This window comes from Diceros bicornis, chromosome 18 (assembly GCF_020826845.1).
Source record: "Diceros bicornis minor isolate mBicDic1 chromosome 18, mDicBic1.mat.cur, whole genome shotgun sequence".
NCBI lineage: Eukaryota > Metazoa > Chordata > Mammalia > Perissodactyla > Rhinocerotidae > Diceros > Diceros bicornis.
This window is the reverse complement of record NC_080757.1, coordinates 18180399-18200737: the sequence shown is the minus strand read 5'-3', so window position 1 is coordinate 18200737 and position 20339 is coordinate 18180399. Positions and strand designations below refer to the sequence as shown.

Below are 20339 nucleotides of genomic sequence, written 5' to 3'. Positions count from 1 at the left end.
TTTGTGTGAGGAAGACCAGCCCTGAGCTAACATCCGATGCCAATCCTCCTCTTTTTTGCTGAGGAATACTGGCCCTGGGCTAACATCCGTGCCCATCTTCTTCTACTTTATATGGGATGCCGCCACAGCGTGGCTTAACAAATGGTGCGTCAGTGCGCGCGCGGTATCCCAACCATCGAATCCCCGGCTGCCGCAGTACAGCGTATGCACTTAACTGCTTGCGCCACCGGGCTGGCCCCCACAGTATTTTAACAATATACCCTCAGTCTCATTTGGGGAAGGAAACTGCAGACAAGTCTTAAACTCTTCTTAATAGATTTGTTTCATATTGGTATGGGTGTGACAGTGTTGAAACTATGTGTTAAAGGATTGAACGATGAATAATGTTGATGTTATTTGGAGTCACTATCCTAACTATGAAAGATAGAAATATGGAATCGGGAAAGGTAAAGAAGAACCTTGTGGGATTGGATAGGAATTAAGAGGTATTAATATGAGCTAATTATGTCATATATATATTTCCTAGCTCTATCTGCTGCAAGATTCTAGTTGCAGTGATACCCCAGTAGCAATGAACACAGTTAGCACTCAGATCTTGAATTCCTCACTAAAAGGAACAAGAGCTCTTTGGAGGAATGGCTCATTCTATTGCGGAGGCAGGGAACATACAAGATAAACCTTAGAACATCTTGTGCCAGAAAGTTAAAAACTGCTTTAAAAAAAAAAAAAAAGATGAGGTCTGTCAAAAGGACACTGGAGCCAGCTTGGCGTGGCTCCCACTGGCCAATTCTGGAACAATTAGAGCATCAATATAAAGATAGTAATGGATTGTAACCCATTGAATAAAATAAGAATCCATAATTTCCATGATAGATGAAGGATGGATGGATGAAAAGGGAGAGCTTTCCCTATAATAGAATGCTGACTGATAAATGTGACGGAAATGGTAAAGTTGGAAAAAATCAACATTTTGTAATCATCATAGCAAAGATTGTTTTGGGCTAGAATCTTCAGTGGTTGCTAAGTGTAGGGGGAAAGTTTGATGAACAAGATGTTTACGTGGTTTAAAAATATCTCTCCACAGATTACTTGTTAGATACAAGATAGGAGACAGTAACTATCACTATATACATTAGAGAAAAACAGACAACACTTTGGGTGATGAAAATTAGTGACACCAATGAGGAACAGACAGACACTGTATACCTCCAGATATGATACCTTGAAAAGGACACAATATCACTCTTATAGTATTTTGGCCAGGGATATATAACCAGAATCTAATCTTGAAGAAACGTCAGGCAAGCACAAATTTAGTAACATTCTATGAAACACCACTGTATATTCTTCAAAAATGCCAGCGTCATAAAAGACAAAGAAAGGTTGAGTAATTGTTCTAGATTAGAAGAGACTAATAAGGCATGATAAGTAACATACATGTTCCTGAAAGGAGGGAAAAACATGTTTGTTGACATTAAATATTTTTATTTTTTGTTTTTTTAGATGTGATAGGCAAAAGTCATATGTCATTTTTAATTTATCATTTAATTTTAATTTAATAATTATTACTAATAAGTTTGAATTTTAATAAATTATAGTCACTTTTTAATTTAACTTACTATTTAAAAAGAATTTTAGGGCCGGCCCCGTGACTTAGCAGTTAAGTGCGCGCGCTCCGCTCCTGGCGGCCGGGGTTCGTATCCCGGGTGCGCACCGACGCACCGCTTGTCCGGCCATGCTGAGGCCGCGTCCCACATACAGCAACTAGAAGGATGTGCAACTTCCTTGACAACTTCCTATGACATACAACTATCTACTGGGGCTTTGGGGGGAGAAAAATAAATACATAAAAAAAATTAAAAGAATTTTAGATTTTTCAGAAGATTTTGAATAATAGTAAAGAGTTTTCTCTTATAGTCTTTACCCAGTTCCCCTAAATGTTAACATGTTATATAACCATGGTACATTTATCAAAACTAAGAAATCAGCGTTGATACAATACTGTTAACTAAACTACATCCTTCATTTAGATTTTCCTGGTTTTTCCACTGTCTCTTCTCTGACCTAGAATCTAATGCAGGATACTGCACTGCATTTAGTATATTCACTTTTAAATCAAGCTTTATCTTAGGCAAATTAAAAGTGTAGCTGTTTAATGCAAAACAATGAAATTGAGCCCTTACCTCATACCATATATAAAAATTAACTCAAAATGGATCAAAGACCTAAATGTATCAGTTAAAACCATAAAGCTCTTAGAAGAAAACAAAGGTAAATCTGCATGACCTTGGTTTTGACAAAGCATTCTTAGATGTGACACCAAAGGCATGAACAACAAAAGAAAATATAGATAAATTGGGCTTCATCAAAATTAAAAACTTCTATGCTTCAAAACAGTAAAAAGACAACCTACAGAATAGGAGAAAATATTTGTGAATCATATATCTAATAAGAGATTTGTGTCTAGAATATATAAAGAACTCTTACAACTCAATACTAAAAAGATAACCCAGTTTAAAAATGGACAAAGGATCTGAATTGACATTTCTCCAAAGAAGATGTACAAATGGTGAAGAAGCACATGAAAAGATGTTCAACATCATTAGTCATGAATCTTGAAAACACTATGCTAAGTGAAAGAAGCCAATCACAAAAGATCACGTAGTATATGGTTCTGTTTATATAAAATGTCCAGAATGGGCAAGACACTGGAGAGACACAAAGTAGGTTAGTTGTTGCTTGGGGCTGAAGGAGTGGGGGAAAAGGATTGGAGGATGATAGCTAAAAGGTACAGGGTTTCTTTCTCTTTTTTTTAAATAATTTTATTTATTTTTTTTCCCCCAAAGCCCCAGTAGATAGTTGTATGTCATAGCTGCACATCCTTCTAGTTGCTGTATGTGGGACGCGGCCTCAGCATTGCTGGAGAAGCGGTGCGTCGGTGCGCACCCAGGATCCGAACCCGGGCCGCCAGCAGCGGAGCACACACACTTAACGGCTAAGCCACGGGGCCGGCCCTCTTTCTCTCTTTTTTTAATAGAGGAAAAAAAAAATCTTATTGTGGTAAAATACACATTAAATTTACCAGTTTAACTTTTTTTTTTAATTGAGGTAATATTGCTTTATAACGTTATATAAACTTCAGGTGTACAGTATTATATTTTGATTTCTGTGTAGATTACATCATGTTCACTACCCAAAGACTAATTACCATCCATCACCATACACATGTGTCCCGTCACCCCATTTGCCCTTCTCCCTCCCCCTTCCCCTCTGGTAACCACCAATCTAATCTGTGTATCTATGTGTTTGGTTGTTGTTGTTGGTGGTTGTTTTTATCTTCTGTTTATGAGTGAGATCATACAGTACTTGACTTTTTCTGTCTGACTTACTTTGCTTAGCATAATACCCTCAAGGTCCATCCATGTTGTCACAAATGGCAAGATTTCATCTTTTTTTATAGCTAAGTAGTATTCCAGTGTGTATATATAACACATCTTCTTAATCTATTCTTCTTTTGATGGGCACTTAGGTTGTTTCCAAGTCTTGGCTATTGTGAATATAGGGGTGCATATATCTTTATGCATTCATATTTTCATGTTCTTTGGGTAAATAACCAGCAGTGGAACAGCTGGATCATATGGTAGTTCTGTTTTTGCTTTTCTGAGGAATCTATGTACTGTTTTCCATAGTGGCTGTACCAGTTTGCATTCCCACCAGGAGTGTATGAGGGTTCCTTTTTCTCCACATCCTCTCCAACACTTGTTATTTCTTGTTAATTATAGCCATTCTGATAGGCATGAGATGACATCTCATTGTAGTTTTGATTTGCATTTCCCTAATAATTAGTAATGTTCAACATCTTTTCACATGCCTGTTGGCCATCTGTATATCTTCTTTGGAGAAATGTCTGTTCAGATCTTTTGCCCATTTTTAATTGTGTTGTTTGCGTTTTTGTTGTTGAGGCGTATGAGTTCTTTATATATTTTGGATATTGACCCCCTATCAGATATGTGGTTTGCAAATATCTTCTCCCAATTGTTAGGTTGTCTTTTCGGTTTGTTGATGGTTTCTTTTGCTGTGCAGAAGCTTTTTAGTTTGATGAAGTCCCATTTATTTTTTCTTTTGTTTCCCTTGCCTGGTCAAACATGGTATTTGAAAATATGCTCCTAAGACCGATGTTGAAGAGCGTACTGCATGTGTTTTCTTCTAGAAGTTTTATGGTTTCAGGTCTTACATTCAAGTCTTTAATCCATGTTTTATTTTTTTTAATTTTATTGAGGTTGTAAGAGTTATAACATTGTGAAGTTTCAGTTGTATATTATTATTTGTCAGTCACCATATATACATGCCCCTTTACCCATTATGTCCACCCCCCAATCTCCTTCCCCTCGGGTAACCACTAATCTGTTCTCTTTGTCAGTGTGTTTGTTTATCTTCTACATATGAGTGAAATCATATGGTGTTTGTCTTTCTGTGTCTGGCTGATTTCACTTAACAACACTCTCAAGTTCCATCCATGTTGTTGCAAATGGGACGATTTTGTCTTTTTTTATGGCTGAGTAGTATTTTAATCCATTTTGAGTTAATTTTTGTGTATGGTGTAAGATAATGGTCTGCTTTCATTCTTTTGCATGTGGCTGTCCAGTTTTCGCAACACCATTTATTGAAGAGACTTTCCTTTCTCCATTGTATGTTCTTGGCTCTCTTGTCAAAAATTAGCTGTCCCTAGATGTGTGGGTTTATCTCTGGGCTCTTGAATCTGTTCTGGTGATCCGTATATCTGTTTTTGTACCAATACCATGCTGTTTTGATTACTATAGCTTTGTAGTATATTTTGAAAGAAGGGAGTGTGATACCTCCAGCTTTGTTCTTTTTTCTCAGGATTGCTTTGGCTATTTGGGGTCTTTTGTTGTTCCATATAAATCTTAGGATTCTTTGTTCTATTTCTGTGAAAAATGTCATTGGAACTTTGATAGGGATTGCATTGAATCTGTAGATTGCTTTAGGAAGTATGGACATTTTAACTGTGTTAATTCTTCTAATCTAAGAGCACGGAATATCTTTCCATTTCTTTGTATCTTCTTCAATTTCTTTCAACAATGTTTTGTAGTTTTCAGTGTACAGGTCTTTCACCTCTTTGGTTAAATTTATTCCTAGGTATTTTATTCTTTTTGTTGCAATTATAAATGGGATTGTATTCTTAATGTCTCTTTCTACTACTTAGTGTATAGAAATGCAACTTATTTTTGTATGTTGATTTTGTATCCTGCAACTTTACTGTATTCATTTATTATTTGTAAAAGTTTTTTGGTGGATTCTTTTTCTTTTTCGAAATCTTTTTATTTTATTTATTTTTTGCTGAGCACGATTGGCCCTGAGCTAACAACTGTTGCCAATATTCCTTTTTTTGCTTGAGGAAGGTTGTCCCTGAGCTAACATCTGTGCCAGTCTTCCTCTATTTTATACATGGGATGCCACAAGAGCATGGTTTGATGAGCAGTGTGTAGGTCCACACCCAGGATCCAAAACCATGAACCCCAGGCCACCGAAGCAGAGCGCACGAACTTACCCACTATGCCACCAGGCTGGCCCTCTGGTGGATTCTTTAGGGTTTTCTATATATAAAATCATGTCATCTGCAAATAGTGACAGTTTCACTTCTTCCTTTCCAATTTGGATCCCTTTTATTTCTTTTTTTGCCTGATTGCTTTGGCTAGGACTTCCAATACTATGTTAAATCAGAGTGTTGAAAGTGGGCTTCTTTGTCTGGTTCCTCTTTTTAAAGAGATAGCTTTCAGTTTTTCTTCATTGAGTATGATATTAGCTGTGGGTTTGTCATATATAGCCTTTACTATATTGAGGTACTTTCCTTCTATACCCATTTTATTTGGAGTTTTTATCATAAGTGGATGCTGTATCTTGTCAAATGCTTTCTCTGTGTCTGTTGAGATGATCATGTGATTTTTATCCTTCATTTTGTTAATGTATCACATTGATTGATTTATAGATGTTGAACCATCCTTGCATCCCTGGAATAAATCCCAGTTGATCATAGTGTGTGGTCTTTTTAGTGTATTGTTGTGTTCAATTTGCTAGTATTTTGTTGAGAATTTTTGCATCAATGTTCTTCAGTGATATTGGCCTGTAATTTTCTTTTTTGGTGTTGTCCTTGTCTGGTTTTGGTATTGGGATAACATTGGTCTTGTAGAATGAGTTAGGAAGCTTCCCCTCCTCTTCAAGTTCTTGGAAGAGTTTGAGAAGGATAGATATTAAGTCTTCTTTGAATGTTTGGTAGAATTCACCAGGGAAGCCGTCTAGTCTTGGACTTTTATTTTTTGAGAGAGTTTTGAATTACTGTTTTAATCTCCTTATTGGTAATTGGTCTATTCAAATGCTCTGTTTCTTCTTGATTTAGTTTTGGAACGTTGTATGAGTCTAAGAATTTATCCATTTCTTCTAGATTATCCAGTTTGTTGATGTATAGCTTTTCATAGTATTCTCTTATAATCTTTTGTATTTCTGAGGTGTCTGTTGTAATTTCTCTTCTTTCCTTTCTGATTTTATTTATTTAAGCCTTCTCTCTTTTTTTCTTGGTGAGTCTAGTGAAAGGTTTGTTAATTTTATCTTTTCAAAGAACCAGCTCTTAATTTCATTGATTTTTTTCTGTTGTTTTTTAAGTCTCTATTTCATTTATTTCCACTCTGATTTTTATTATTTCCTTCCTTCTGCTGATTTTGGGCTTTGTTTATTCTTCTTTTTCTAGTTCCTTTAGGTACACTGTTAGATTGTTTGAGATTTGTCTTGTTTTTTGAGGTAGGCCTGTATTGCTATAAACTTCCCTCTTAGAATCACTTTTGCTATATCCCATAAATTTTGGCATTTCCTATTTTCCTTTTCCTTTGTCTTCAGGTATTTTTTGATTTCTCCTTTGATTTCTTCATTGACCCTGTAGTTGTTCAGTAGCATTTTGTTTAGTCTTCACATGTTTGTGGCTTTTCCAGTTTTCTTCCTGTAGTTGATTTCTAAGTTTCATACCATTGTGGTCAGAAAAGATGCTTGGTATTATTTCAGTCTTCTTAAATTTATTGAGACTTGTTTTATGACCTAATATGTGATCTATCCTGGAGAATGTTCCATGTGCCTTCGAAAAGAATGTGTTTTCTATGGGTTTTGGATGGAATGTTTTGTATATATCTGCTAGGTCCATCTGGTCCAATGTGTCATTTAAGGCCAGTATTTCCTTATTGATCTTCTGTTTGGATGATCTAGCCATTGATGTAAGTGGAGTGTTAAAGACTCCTACTATTACCATGTTACTATTTCTCCTTTTATGTCTGTTAATAATTGCTTTTTATATTTAGGTACTCCTATGTTGGGTGCATAGATATTTACAAGTGTTACATCCTCTTGTTGGATTGTTCCCTTTATCATTATGTAGTGCCCTTCTTTGTCTCCTGTTACAGTTTTTGTTTTAAAGTCTATTTTGTCTAAGTATTGCTATGCCGGCATAGCAATGGCTTTTCATTGCCATTTGCGTGGAGTATCTTTTTCCATCCTTTCGCTTTCAGTTTGTGTGTGTCTTTAGGTCTGAAGTGTGTCTCTTGCATGCAGCACATATATGGGTCTCGCTTTTTTATCCAATCAGCCACCCTATGTCTTTTGATTGGAGCATGTAATCCATTGACATTTAAGGTAGCTATTGATAAGTATGTACTTACTGCCATTTTGTTACTTTTTTTCTGGATGTTTTAGTTCTCTGTTCCTTTCTTCTCCTGCTCTCTTCCTTTGTGGTTTGATGAGTTTCTTTAGTATTATATTTGGGTTCCTTTCTCTTAATTTTTTTATGTATTTATTATAGGTTTCTGGTTTGTGATTACCGTGAGATTCATATATAATAACCTACGTAAATAGCAACCTATGTTAAGTTGATGGTCTCTTAAGTTTGACCTCTTGCTAAAAGCTCTACTCTTTTACTCCCCTCCTTCCACATTTTATGTTTTAGATAACCATATTTAACCTCTTTTTTTGTGTGTGTATCCATTAACCTCTTATCTGGGAAATAGCTAATTTTAGTACTTTTGTCTTTTGACTTTCATATTAACCTCATAGGTGGTTGATCTGCTACCTTTACTGTATATTTGCCTTTACCAGTGATTTTATGATTATTTTTGATAATTTTCTTATTCCTATTTGTGGTCTTTTCTTAAATAAGTCCCTTTAGCATTTCTTGTAAGGCTGGTTTATTGTTGATAAACTCCTTTAGTTTTTGCTTGTCTGAAAAACTCTTTATCTCTCCTTCCATTCTGTATAATGACCTTGCCAGTTCGAGTATTCTTGGCTGTAGGTTTTTTCCTTTCAGCGCTTTAAATATATTCTGCTACTCCCTTCTAGCCCTAAGGTTTCTGCTGAGAAGTCAGCTGATAGCCCTATGGAGTTTCCTTTGTATGTAACTTGTTGCCTTTCTCTTGCAGCTGTTAGGATTCTCTCTTTGTCTTTAGTTCTTAATATTTTAATTATAATGTGTCTTGGTGTGGGCCTCTTTGGTTCATCTTGTTTGGTCCTCTCTGTGCTTCCTGTACCTGGATGTCTGTTTCCTTCCTTAGGTTAGGAAGGTTTTCAGCTATTATTTCTTTGAATATATTTTCTGCCCCTTTGTCTCTCTTTTCTCCTTCTGGGACACCTATAATATGGATGTTAGTGCGCTTGATGTTGTCCCAGAGGTCCCTTAGACTGTCCTCATTCTTTTTAATTCTTTTTTCTATTTAGCTTGGTGTGATTTCCTCTAGTCTTTTGTCCAGCTCGCTGATCCATTCTTCTGTATCATCTATTCTGCTTTTGATTCCCTGTAGTGAATTTTTCATTTCCATTTTTGTGTTCTTCAGTTCTGGTTGGTTCTTTTTTATATTTTCCAATTCTTTGTTGAAGTTCTCACTATATTCATCTGTTCTTCTCCCAAGATCAGTGAGCATCCCTATGACTATTAGTTTGTACTCTTTATCAGGTAGATCATTTATCTCTGTTTTGTTTAGTTGTTTTTCTGGGAACTTGTTTTGTTATTTTATTTGCAGCATATTCTTTTGTCTCCTCATTTTGCCAATTTTTCTGTGCTTATATCTATGTTTTAGGTAGATCAGCTATGTCTCCTGATCTTGGAGAAGTGGTCTTATGTAAGAGATGCCTTATCAGGCCCAGCAATATGCTTCCCTCTCTCACCAGTTCTAAATGTTCCAGGAGTGTCCCTTGTGTGAGCTACATGTGTCTTTCCATTGTGGTGGAGTTGCTCTTACTGCAGGTCCTTGGGAAGGCTAGGCTGTCTCCCTGGTTGGCTGGTTGTAAGGCTAGCTGTGTGCGGCTGCTAGGGTCCATTCAGTCACTTTCTTGGGTGGGGGGAGCCCCAGCACAGTTGGCTGCAAGGTCTAATTGCACATTCCTGCTGCAGTTTTCCTGTTAAGTGAGTAGGCCCCCAGCATGGCTGGTTGCTAGGCTCAGGGTCTCACAATTGCTGTAGGCCTCCAGCCTGCAAGGCTATTGTCAGCTCTCAGTGGTACAGCTGGATGCGGCTGGCCCCAGCACATCATTGTTTCAGGCATTGGAAGGTTGCGCACTTCCCCTATAAGGCTGTTTGAGAAGCACAAGTCTGTTGTGGCTGACCAGCCCCACCACCTGCAGGCCCACACACTCCGTCCATGCAGTCCTGCCCCGTGCGCGTGCCCTCCCCCACTGAATCGGACCCACTCGCCCCACTGCAGAAGTCCCACACACCCTGCCTATGCAGGCCCACAAGTTGCTCAAGGGCTTGCTGGTGGGTGGGGCCTGTCATTAGGGCGGGCTGCCTACCCTGGCTGAGCTGGATTAAATTGGTGCTCTACTGGCTGGGCAAACCCTTATGCTACCAGGCCAGGGGAAAACCTCCAATGGCCGTCTGCCAGTGTCTGTGTCAGCACACCTTTACTAGGTCACAATAATGGCTGCTGCCAAGGTCTCAGTCCTTGGGAAAGTGGTCCCAGTCACCTCCTGCCTCCCTGAGATGTGCCCAGAGACTATAAAGTGAGTCTCTGTTCACCAAAGGACTGTCCACCTTTTTCTGGTGATTTTGTGTTGCTTTCCAAAATGGGTGAATTTGTGCATGGGCCGTTTAAGAGCAGGCTTTTCTTTCTCTTATGTTCAATAGCTTTTCTAGGGATATTCCCTGTTTTTGTTAATAGCCAGCAAAGCCAGATATTATGGCATTCATCTCAGTTGTGCTGAGTTCAAAAGCTGCTTATTGTGGCATAGCTCTCCTGCTCAGATCCCCCACTCCTCCAGGGAAAGCTTCGTCCCTTAAGATTGCTCTTGGCTGTGAAGCTCCGCGCCTAGAATGTGGCTTTTTTCCTCTCCAGAAAGGTATTTCTGCCTCTTCCACCTTAGTCAGCACTGTCCCTTGTTGTAGGGGTGCTTTTTATCTAGTTTCCGGTTGTCTCTCAGTGGTATTTGTTCCAAGAGTAGTTGTAAATTTCTTGTGTCATTGGGAGGAGGTGAGTTCAGAGTCCTCCTATGCCGCCATCTTCCCAGCAATCCATTTTAACCATTTTTAAATGAACAATTTGAAGTTTCTTTTTGAGGTGATGAAAATTCTAAATGGACTGTAGTGATGGTTGCATTTATCTGTGAATGTACTAAAAGCCATTGAATTCTACCATTAAATTGTACCACTTAATGGCACAATTGTACCTTTGTGCCATTAAAACGAGTGAATTGTATGGTATGTAAATTATATCAATAAAGCTGTTATAAAAGAAAAGAATATAGCTGTTTATACCTATTGATTAAAATCAGGGGGCTCACAGATAGATAGCAGAGAACATTTTGGAAAAATAAATTCATATTCAAGCAGGACTTATGTGGATAGAGCCACTTCACCCATTACAATAAGTGGTGCAAATTTCCATTAACCAGGGGCCAGCCCCATGGCGTAGCGGTTAAGTGCGTGCGCTCTGCTGCTGGCACCCCGGGTTCAGATCCTGAGCATGCACCGACGCACTGTTTGTCAGGCCATGCTGTGGTGGCGTCCCACATAAAGTGGAGGAAGATGGGCACAGATGTTAGCTCAGGGCCAGTCATCCTCAGCAAAAAAAAAAAAAAAAAGGATTGGCATGGATGTTAGCTCAGGGCTGATCTTCCTCACACACACACAAAATTTCCATTAACCGATCCACTAGTAATTGAAATTGGAATGTCATTAGTTGTTCCCAGGATCTACTTAACAGAGTGTCCTTTTTTTTTTTTTTTAGCAACTCTATTGAGGTATAATTTACACATGTGCTATTTTTTTTTCCACAAGTTTTTTGAGGTGTAAATTACATACCATAAGTTCACCAAATTTAGGTGTACATTTCATTGATTTTTATTAAATATGAGTTTTGTAGCCATCACCATTATCTAATTTTAGAACACTTTGTCTTTGGGAATTCATTCAAGTCAGAATTGAAGATGAGTTCTTCCATAGGTGCTTTGAGATAGCTGGTTTTGACTCTTACTGAACTTGTTTTAAATATTTTATAACTATTCTCTTGTGCCCTCTTAATATATATATATATATCATTTTTTTTTACACATAATGAGAGTTTGGCTCTTTTCCAAAGAGTTAACTATCATATTTCTGTTATATTTTTATTACTTTTTTCAGAATTTCCACAACAGTGGTAAAAAATTGTGATAGCATTTTAGCAGTCTTTTCTTTTCTTTTTTTTTTGGTGAGGAAGATTGGCCTTGAGCTAACATCTGTGCCCATCTTCCTCTATTTTGTATATGGATTGCCACCACAGCATGGCTTGATGAGCGGTGCATAGGTTCATGCCCAGGATCCAAACCAGCAAACCCTGGGCTGCGGAAGTGGAGCTCACGAACTTAACCACTCTACCATGGGGCGAGCCCTTTAGCAGTCTTTTCTTAATCCTGATTAGCAGTTGTTTACAATAGACATGATTTATCATGTTGAAGAATTATATTTCTAATGTGAGTTTTGTGAGAGTTTGGCCTTCTCTGCAATTGAATACATTTAACGTTGAGTCATTCCTGCATTTTCAGCCTTTATATATATATATATTTATTTTTTCCCTTTTGCCTTTTAAAAAATGTGGTAAATCATGAAATTTTTTCCTAGTATCAAAATCTTTTTCATTTCTGTGATTATAGTATATTTTATCCAAATGCAAGATTCTTTTAATGCCCTGTAATATTTCATTTCTTAATTTTATTTAGAGTTCTCTTGTCTATATTTAAAAATAAAATTGGTACCTAACTTTGTATTTTGTGCTGTTTGTAAGGTTTTAGTTATTGGTTTATACTGCCTTCATAAAATTAATAGGATGGCTTTCCTTTTTTTCCTTTGCCCCTTATGTCCTGGAAATTTCCACTGGTAAAACTGTTTTCCACTCAAGACTATTTTAAAGATAATTCATTGGTGTTCTTTTCAATCTGCCACTATTGTTTGTTTTGCTCATATTTTCTTCTTCAGATTTGTTGATTTATTCTTTCCTAGAAAATTGTCCATTTCATTGAGATTTCAAAATTTATTAGCATAGACTTGTATGTACTAGTTTTGTTTTGTCTCTTTGTTTATAGTACTATTCAAATTTCTGTATTTTTCTTCTCAATTAGATCACTCAAGGGTAAACCTGCTTTATTTTTCTGTCCAAAGTACCAGCTCCTGGATGATTTGATAAGTCTCTCTATATAGTTATTGTTATTTTTTTAATGTTCTTTAAAAGTAATTTTGATGTCCTTTTTGACGTGGTAGCTTATAAATGCTTTTATTCTCAGAGAAATGATTGCCTAGATTTAATCTGTTGATTTTTACAATGATTCTTTCTTTGTTTTTTTAGGCACGAGATGTGCGTACCAATGAAGTGGTGGCTATCAAGAAAATGTCTTATAGTGGAAAGCAGTCTACTGAGGTAGGTAAAATATATACATTCTTATTGGCATGTTGGAGAAAGATATACTGTTTTCAGTTGGGGGTGGGTGGTAATTTTTTCAAAAAAGTATAACATACATAAAGAAATGTGTACAAATATTGTCTATATCTTGGTGAATTTTCTTTCACAAACTAAATATACCCATTTAACTTGTACCTAGGGCCATAAACAGAACATTACTGGCATCCCAAAAACCTCCCAACTTGTGCCCTCTGCTTTTAATTTTTGTAACTGTGGGTTAATATATTACTCTATCTTTATCATAGAAGGATTATCTGTTTCTAAAAAAGTAAACTAGAATAAGATGCATTTAATAGTAAATTATATTGGATATAATTTTTTTAATGGTTTAGAAATTCTTTAAGGGCTGTTTTAAACACACTTTAATCAAGAAACAGTATATATATATAGTCTGAAAAACGCAGTGTGTAATAATCTGAAAAAATAAAATTATTGACACTACATTGAGTGTACTTTAGTTGGCTAATATTCTGATCAGTTCTTTTCATATTACATTTATTCTATTTAATTGCATGAATTTATTTTATAAAATGTAGTCTACTTTCTAAATCTAGGATCTGTCAATCTTCAATTTTTTAAAATTTTAATTATTTTTAATTGTGGTAAGATACAAATAACAAAATTACCATCTTAACCATTTTCTTTGTTTGTTTGGGTTTTTTTTTTTCTTCCTTTGGTGAGGAAGATTGGCCCTGAGCAAACATCTGTTGCCAATCTTCCTCTATGTTGTGTATGGCACGCCGAGACAGCATGGCTTGATGAGCAGTGTGTAGGTCTACGCCTGGGATCTGAACCTGTGAACCCCGGGCAGCCGAAGTGGAGCGAACAAACTTAATCACTACGGCACCGGCTGTCCCCTCATCTTAACCATGTTTAAGTATACAGTTCAGTGGCATTAAGGGCGTTCACATTGTTGTGCAACCATCACCACCATTCATCTCCAGAACTCTTTTCATCTTGTAAACCTGAAATTCTATACCCATTAAACAATAACTCCCCACTTCCTCCTCCCCTAGCCTTTGGAAATTAGCATTCTACTTTCTGTCTCTATGAATTTGATTACTTTAGGTGCCTCATGTAAGTGAAATCGTGCAGTATTTGTCCTCTTATGGCTGGCTTATTTCACTTAACATAATGTCCTCAAAGTTCATCCGTGTTGTAGTATGGATTTCCTTCCTTTTTAAGGCTGAATAATATTCCTGCGTATGTGTTTATAAAACACCACATTTTGTTTATCTGTCCACTTAGTTTGCTTCCACCCCTTGGTTATTGTGAATAATGCTGCTGTGAACATGGGTATACATATATATCTTTGAGTCCCTTCTTTCAATACTTTGGGTATATGCCCAGAGGTAGAATTGCTGGATCAGTGTTTAATTTTTAAAGATTTTGGTTTTCCACTTTTTGGAATTTCTTTACTTTATGGTAAATCTTGTTTTTGTGATGATCATACTATGAATATGATAACACTGTTATGATTAGATCACTGTTCCCTCATTTTGATATGTAAAAAACTCCTATAAATACCTAAAACTCCTAAAAAATTTCATTTCTTACAAGTTTACTCTAATTTTATTCATCATTCTATAGCACAACTTTAGAACTAGCTTTCCTAGGCAGACTTGTACTGTGTTGGAGTCTGTTTGATTAGTCATACCTAGAACAAAAAGTTTCATTTAGGGCATTGTCTTTTCACATCTAATATTAGTGTCCTTTGTGAAAGTTTTTTAATTTGAAGAATACAGGTTTTTGTTTTGTTTTGAGAATTTGCCTCCCGGAGCATTCAAATTTGAAATTTAAAGCTCATGGAACATTTTCTGAATTTAGCATCTTATGTCTTACACATTTTACGTAAAACACTATGAACATATTTTACTGTGTTTTGTTGAAGGCTTGTGAAATAACATAGGAGATATATGATCTTAAACTCTAGTACAAAACATTTCTTCAAGTTTTCTGTTTTGCTAGTTCCCTTGCCTTTTAGAAATATGGCCCAAGTCAGTGGTAAAGCTTGAAAAAACTAAAACAAGAACAAAAAACATTTCTAGTTCCCATCCCGCACCTACTAAGAGAATCTCTGGGTATGAACCCAACGACCTGTATTTTTAGAGTTTCCTGGTTGCTTCTTAAGAGTAACTATGTTTAGGATATGGCCTAAGTGTCTAAAGTTGACGTGGAATAGCTTTGGCCAAAGGATTATCTGTGTTTCCTGGTGGGTGTCAATGAGAAAGGCTCTTAGTAAAATATGTAGGAAGATGTTTTCATAATGCTTATTGTTTTTCTGTGAACTTTCTTATGTGATAACTAACTGTTCACTAGCATTTTAGAAAGTGTGCATTTAGGAATTTAAATCTCAGAGTAATTACTTAATTTGAGTTTAAAAAACAAACAAAACCTTAACATTTGGTAGAAGATATAAACCAAAAACACAATAGGTGAACTTTATGGTATGTAAATTATATGTCAATAAAGCTGCAAATAAGAAAGGGGAGGGGCTGGCCCGGTGGTGCATCGGTTAAGTGCGCGCGCTCTGCTTTGGCCCAGGGTTTGCAGGTTCAGATCCTGTGTGCGCACTGACGCGCCGCTTGTCGAGCCATGCTGTGGCGGCGTCCCATATAAAGTAGAGGAAGATGGGCACAGCTGTTAGCCCAGGGCCAATCTTCCTCAGCAAAAAGAGGAGGATTGTCATTGGATGTTAGCTCAGGGCTGATCGTCCTCACAAAAAAAAAAAGAAAAGAAAAGAAAGGGGAAGTTGAATTTTAAAGAAAAAAATCACTAAATATGGTGTATAGTTTTCATCAACATGCTTGGTGTGTGGTTGTAAAATTGTGATAAGACTCATTGATGATAAATTTAACAAACTAAAATTTGTCCTACCTTGAATGAAATAATTTTATAAATTATCTAATTGAGTTGTAAACTATATAAATATAATTTCTTTTAAATTTATTCTTGTGACATTTAATCTAAATATTACAAATAAAGCAAAGTTGTATGTTCTCATTAACCTTTGTTAATCTAGTAATTACTTTTTTTCTTATATAACTGTCTAAGGAAAAGCAGCTGTTCATAATTCTTTCCTTTATTCCTTTTTTTCTCCCCACAGAAATGGCAGGATATTATTAAGGAAGTCAGGTTTCTACAAAGAATAAAACATCCCAACAGTATAGAATACAAAGGCTGCTATTTACGTGAGCATACAGCATGGGTAGGTATCTGCTTTCCCCTTGCTGTGATTTTAGTTGCTTTTGGTTTAGAATTAATCAATTCAAGAATGTCTAAAGATGGTTGTATAAAGCCATGCAAACACACTTTGAAATGTTAGTTTATAATCAGAAGGAAGGGCAGCTTTTCCTAGAACTCCTAGGCAATAAGAGATAATAGAACTTTTTGCAAGTTTACTGCAGTTATTTATCTGACCCTTGTGTGCGTGGTAAAATGTTCTCTGACATTTTTTAATAGTATTATTCTTCAAATGGTTTGTCAGACATTGTGTAAACAACCCTATTACTCGAGGGTGAAAGTTAGCATATCTGTTTGACATAAATGTAATCTATTTAACCACAAAGATCTTGGTGAAGTCTTGGTGAACCTGGTGAAATTTGAACTGATTATGATTCCTTGGCTGAATGATACTAAAGGTAGAGAATTGAGACACTTTATAACAAGAAGTGGAGGGGCCGGCCTGGTGGCGCAAGCGGTTAAGTGCCTGTGCTCTACTGCGGCGGCCCAGGGTTCGCTGGTTTGGAACCCGGGCACACATCGACACACTGCTTGTCGAACCATGCTGTGGCGGCGTCCCATATAAAGTAGAGGAAGATGGGCATGGGCCCTGTTAGCTCAGGGCCAATCTTCCTCAGCAAAAAAGAGGAGGACTGGAAGATGGGCATGGATGTTAGCTCAGGGCCAGTCTTCCTCAGCAAAAAAGAGGAGGATTGGCATCAGATGTTAGCTCCAGGCTGATCTTCCTCACACACACACAAAAAACTAGAAATTAATTTTGCCCTGTTGTTACCATTGAGGAGACAAGATAATAATCCTGCAGTAGTATAGGCATAATAACTATCTTTTGAGACAAAGGCTGAATTTTCTTAAAACAGGAATTATCCCTTATTTTGAATAATTAATAAGCCACAACGAATTACCATTTTAGTATATTGAACTTAGATTTGTAATGTTTGATGCATTTTTATTTAGTTTAATTTTGGTAGTGGTGGTGGTACTCCTAAACTTGAGGTTGTAGTTAAAGAAAAAGCAATGACATTGAGCAAGTTACCTCTCTGTCTCTCAAGTTTCTCCATCTGTAAAACAAGGATAATAATAGGGCCTACCTCATAAGGTGGTTGTGAGGATTAAATTAGTTAATATATATAAAATACCTGGCACATATGAGGTACTCTGTGTTTGCTTTAAAAGAAACATTTAAACTATAATCTAAGCTTTGTATATATAGTTCCAGAGGAGTTTTCTGCTTCCTAATGATTATCAGTATTGCTACTATAGGTTAATAGTAACAGAATATATATATTCCTTTATAATTATAGTTAGTAATTATATATGAAATACACATCTTGTACAAGCTATTGTATGTTGGTGTTATAAAAGATTAATGTATCATTGGTTTAAATTTATATATGCATTTAACAAGTTGCTAAATACATAAATATTTATTTTTTAAGGTAAATAATGATTAGAGTTTGTTTTATGTCACACAGTCTTCTTGATCTCCTTGGTGAATTTATTTTATTTCAAATAGAATCTTTTTAATAATATATTTTAATGCTTTATAATTTTTCTTCCCATGTAGCTTGTAATGGAATATTGTTTAGGATCTGCTTCAGATTTACTGGAAGGTAGGTTTCCTTTAATTATTATTACTATTATTATTATTTAAAGGCAGCCTTTCTTTTTTTTTTGAGAAAGATTGGCCCTGCGCTAACATCTGCTGCCAATCTTCCTCTTTTTCTTTTCTGTCCCCAAAGCCCCAGTACATAGTTGTATATCCTAGTTGTAGGTCCTTCTAGTTCTTCTATGTGGGACGCCGCCTCAGCGTGGCTTGATGAGCGGTGAGTAGGTCCGCGCCCAGGATCTGAACCAGTGAACCCTGGGCTGCTCAAGTGGAATGTGCAGACTTAACCGCTGCGCCACCAGGCTGGCCCTCCTTTAATTATTAAGGAGAAAAAAGTATTAGCAAAATAAAATGATAATTCAGTAAGAAATTTCTTTTGGTTTTTTGTGTGTGTGTGTGAGGAAGATCAGCCCTGAGCTAACATCCATGCCAATCCTCCTCTTTTTGCTGAGGAAGACTGGCCCTGGGCTAACATCTGTGCCCATCTTCCTCCACTTTATATGGGACGCCGCCACAGCATGGCCTGACAAGCGGTGCATCGGTGTGCGCCTGGAATCCGAACCTGGGCCACCAGCAGCGGAGCGTGCACACTTAACCGCTACGCCATGGGGCCGGCCCCAGAAATTTCTTAAATAATGTAACAACTTTCCAGAAAGAGTAAAATCCTTAACCTTTTCTAGATTCTCAGCATGGTATGCACTATCCTCATTAAATATGTAGTAGCATAAAATAGGTGGATTTCCTCTCGTTGTGACTTAAGTATTTTTCTGCATTCTTTGTCATTCAGTTTGATCTGTTCCTTCTGTTCAGAATGAAGATATGTGGGAATAAAGGGAGAACTTCTCTTTTATTACTTTTGTTTTTATAATCACTAAATAGTTGTTAAATGTTGTTAGCTTAGAGGAAAATTGGCTGTGAACTATACTTTAACAGCTAGGCACTTTATACTAGTTATAAAGTTCAATAGCCTTGTTTTGTTATCTTCTTAAAATCTCTTCTTCCTGAATGTTAGTTTTTAAAAATTGCCCCATATATTAGATATATATATTTATTTTTTTAAAGAAACATATTCTATATAATAATTATTTTCAAATAAATTTTTATTTTAAGTTCACAAAAAGCCATTACAGGAAGTGGAAATAGCAGCAATTACACATGGTGCTCTCCAGGGATTAGCCTACTTACATTCTCATACCATGATCCACAGGTAAGCACCTTGAAAATTATCATATATTAACAAGCAATTGGCTTGTTGCATTTATTAGCCCTGGGACTTATTAACCCTGAAATTTTTGTTGGTTATAGCAAGTCTTATAAATATTTTTTAGATTGTCTATGCCTTAAAAAGAACATACTAGTACACTTGATCTCTTTGCTTAGGATAATTTTTATCTTTGTCTACACATGCTGCTGGGCTTTCTGAAGTATGTGTACTTTATAAATTTGTGGTAGAAATTTCATTGTAGAATCATTTAATTTTTGAAATGGAAAGGACATTGGGGATTGTGTAGTCTTACTTTTTTCATTTTACTTATGAAGAAACTGATGCCCCAATTTGTGACTAATTTCCCTAAGTTTACAAAGCCAGATAGATTAAACTACAACCAAACCTAGATCTTTTGTCTTCCTGGTAACTGATAATGCCACATTTGTTCCATTGATTCCATGACATGGACAAATAAAAGCTACTTAAGACTCTTTATGCTTTTGAGTATTAATCGTTGATAATTCTTGAGACTGGATGGTAACTTCAAGATATTTTATAATGCATTTTTAGCACTGGTATTGATTTTGCCTGTTTTAAAAGAAAACAGCATTTTTAGATTATATATGGGAACTAGACAATACATATTAAACTATATAGTAGAGTCATTGTAAGTTAATGGGTTATCATTTTTTTTAGATGAGGATGGTAAGGTCCAAGAGAAATCCACATGCTAGTAAATAAGTGAATAGAAGAGTTGGAATTAAAACCTAAGGTTTTCTTAACTTCAAAGTTCTTCTCCATTTTTAAAAAACAAATGGAAGGAAAATAGATTCATGTAGTATTATATCCATTACAATATTATAGTTATAATTGACAAATGCTTGGAAATTTAGTTTTTGTTTTTTTTGAAAAAGTGTATGTTATGGTGCCCATTGGATATACAATCCCATTATATAAATATTCATAGTTTTGTTAGTTTGCATGGACAGTATGTTTGCTGATTTAGAAAAGTAACCTTGAAAGTAAATTTGGGACCATTGATATCACATTATCCATATGTTTCAGTTTTCATTTCATATTTAGTTAGGAGAACTATCCTAAGGTTTGGAAATGATATGAATAATCCTTTTTTTAAAAAAACAAATTTGGGGCATGAGATTTTTTTGTTTTGTTTTTTACATTACATGGGATACTCAGAGATCTTAAAATTATGAAGAGCAATCAGCTAATTAAATTCTGTTTTTAAAACCATTATTTGTACCAATAAACAGAAACTCAGATGTAGACTATATGCTCCAGTTAACGT

General features: G+C 36.1%; 1 protein-coding gene across 1 annotated transcript in view; it reads left to right on the top strand.

The window, feature by feature from the left end:
• TAOK1 (TAO kinase 1) overlaps positions 1 to 20339 on the top strand; it is a 139244-nt gene that overhangs the window by 72153 nt on the left and 46752 nt on the right. Inside the window, exons 3-6 of the mRNA XM_058560201.1 lie at positions 12864 to 12935; positions 16084 to 16185; positions 17785 to 17830; positions 18937 to 19033. Of these exons, the coding sequence (XP_058416184.1) occupies positions 12864 to 12935; positions 16084 to 16185; positions 17785 to 17830; positions 18937 to 19033 (317 nt within the window). The remainder of the gene's footprint in view (positions 1 to 12863; positions 12936 to 16083; positions 16186 to 17784; positions 17831 to 18936; positions 19034 to 20339) is intronic.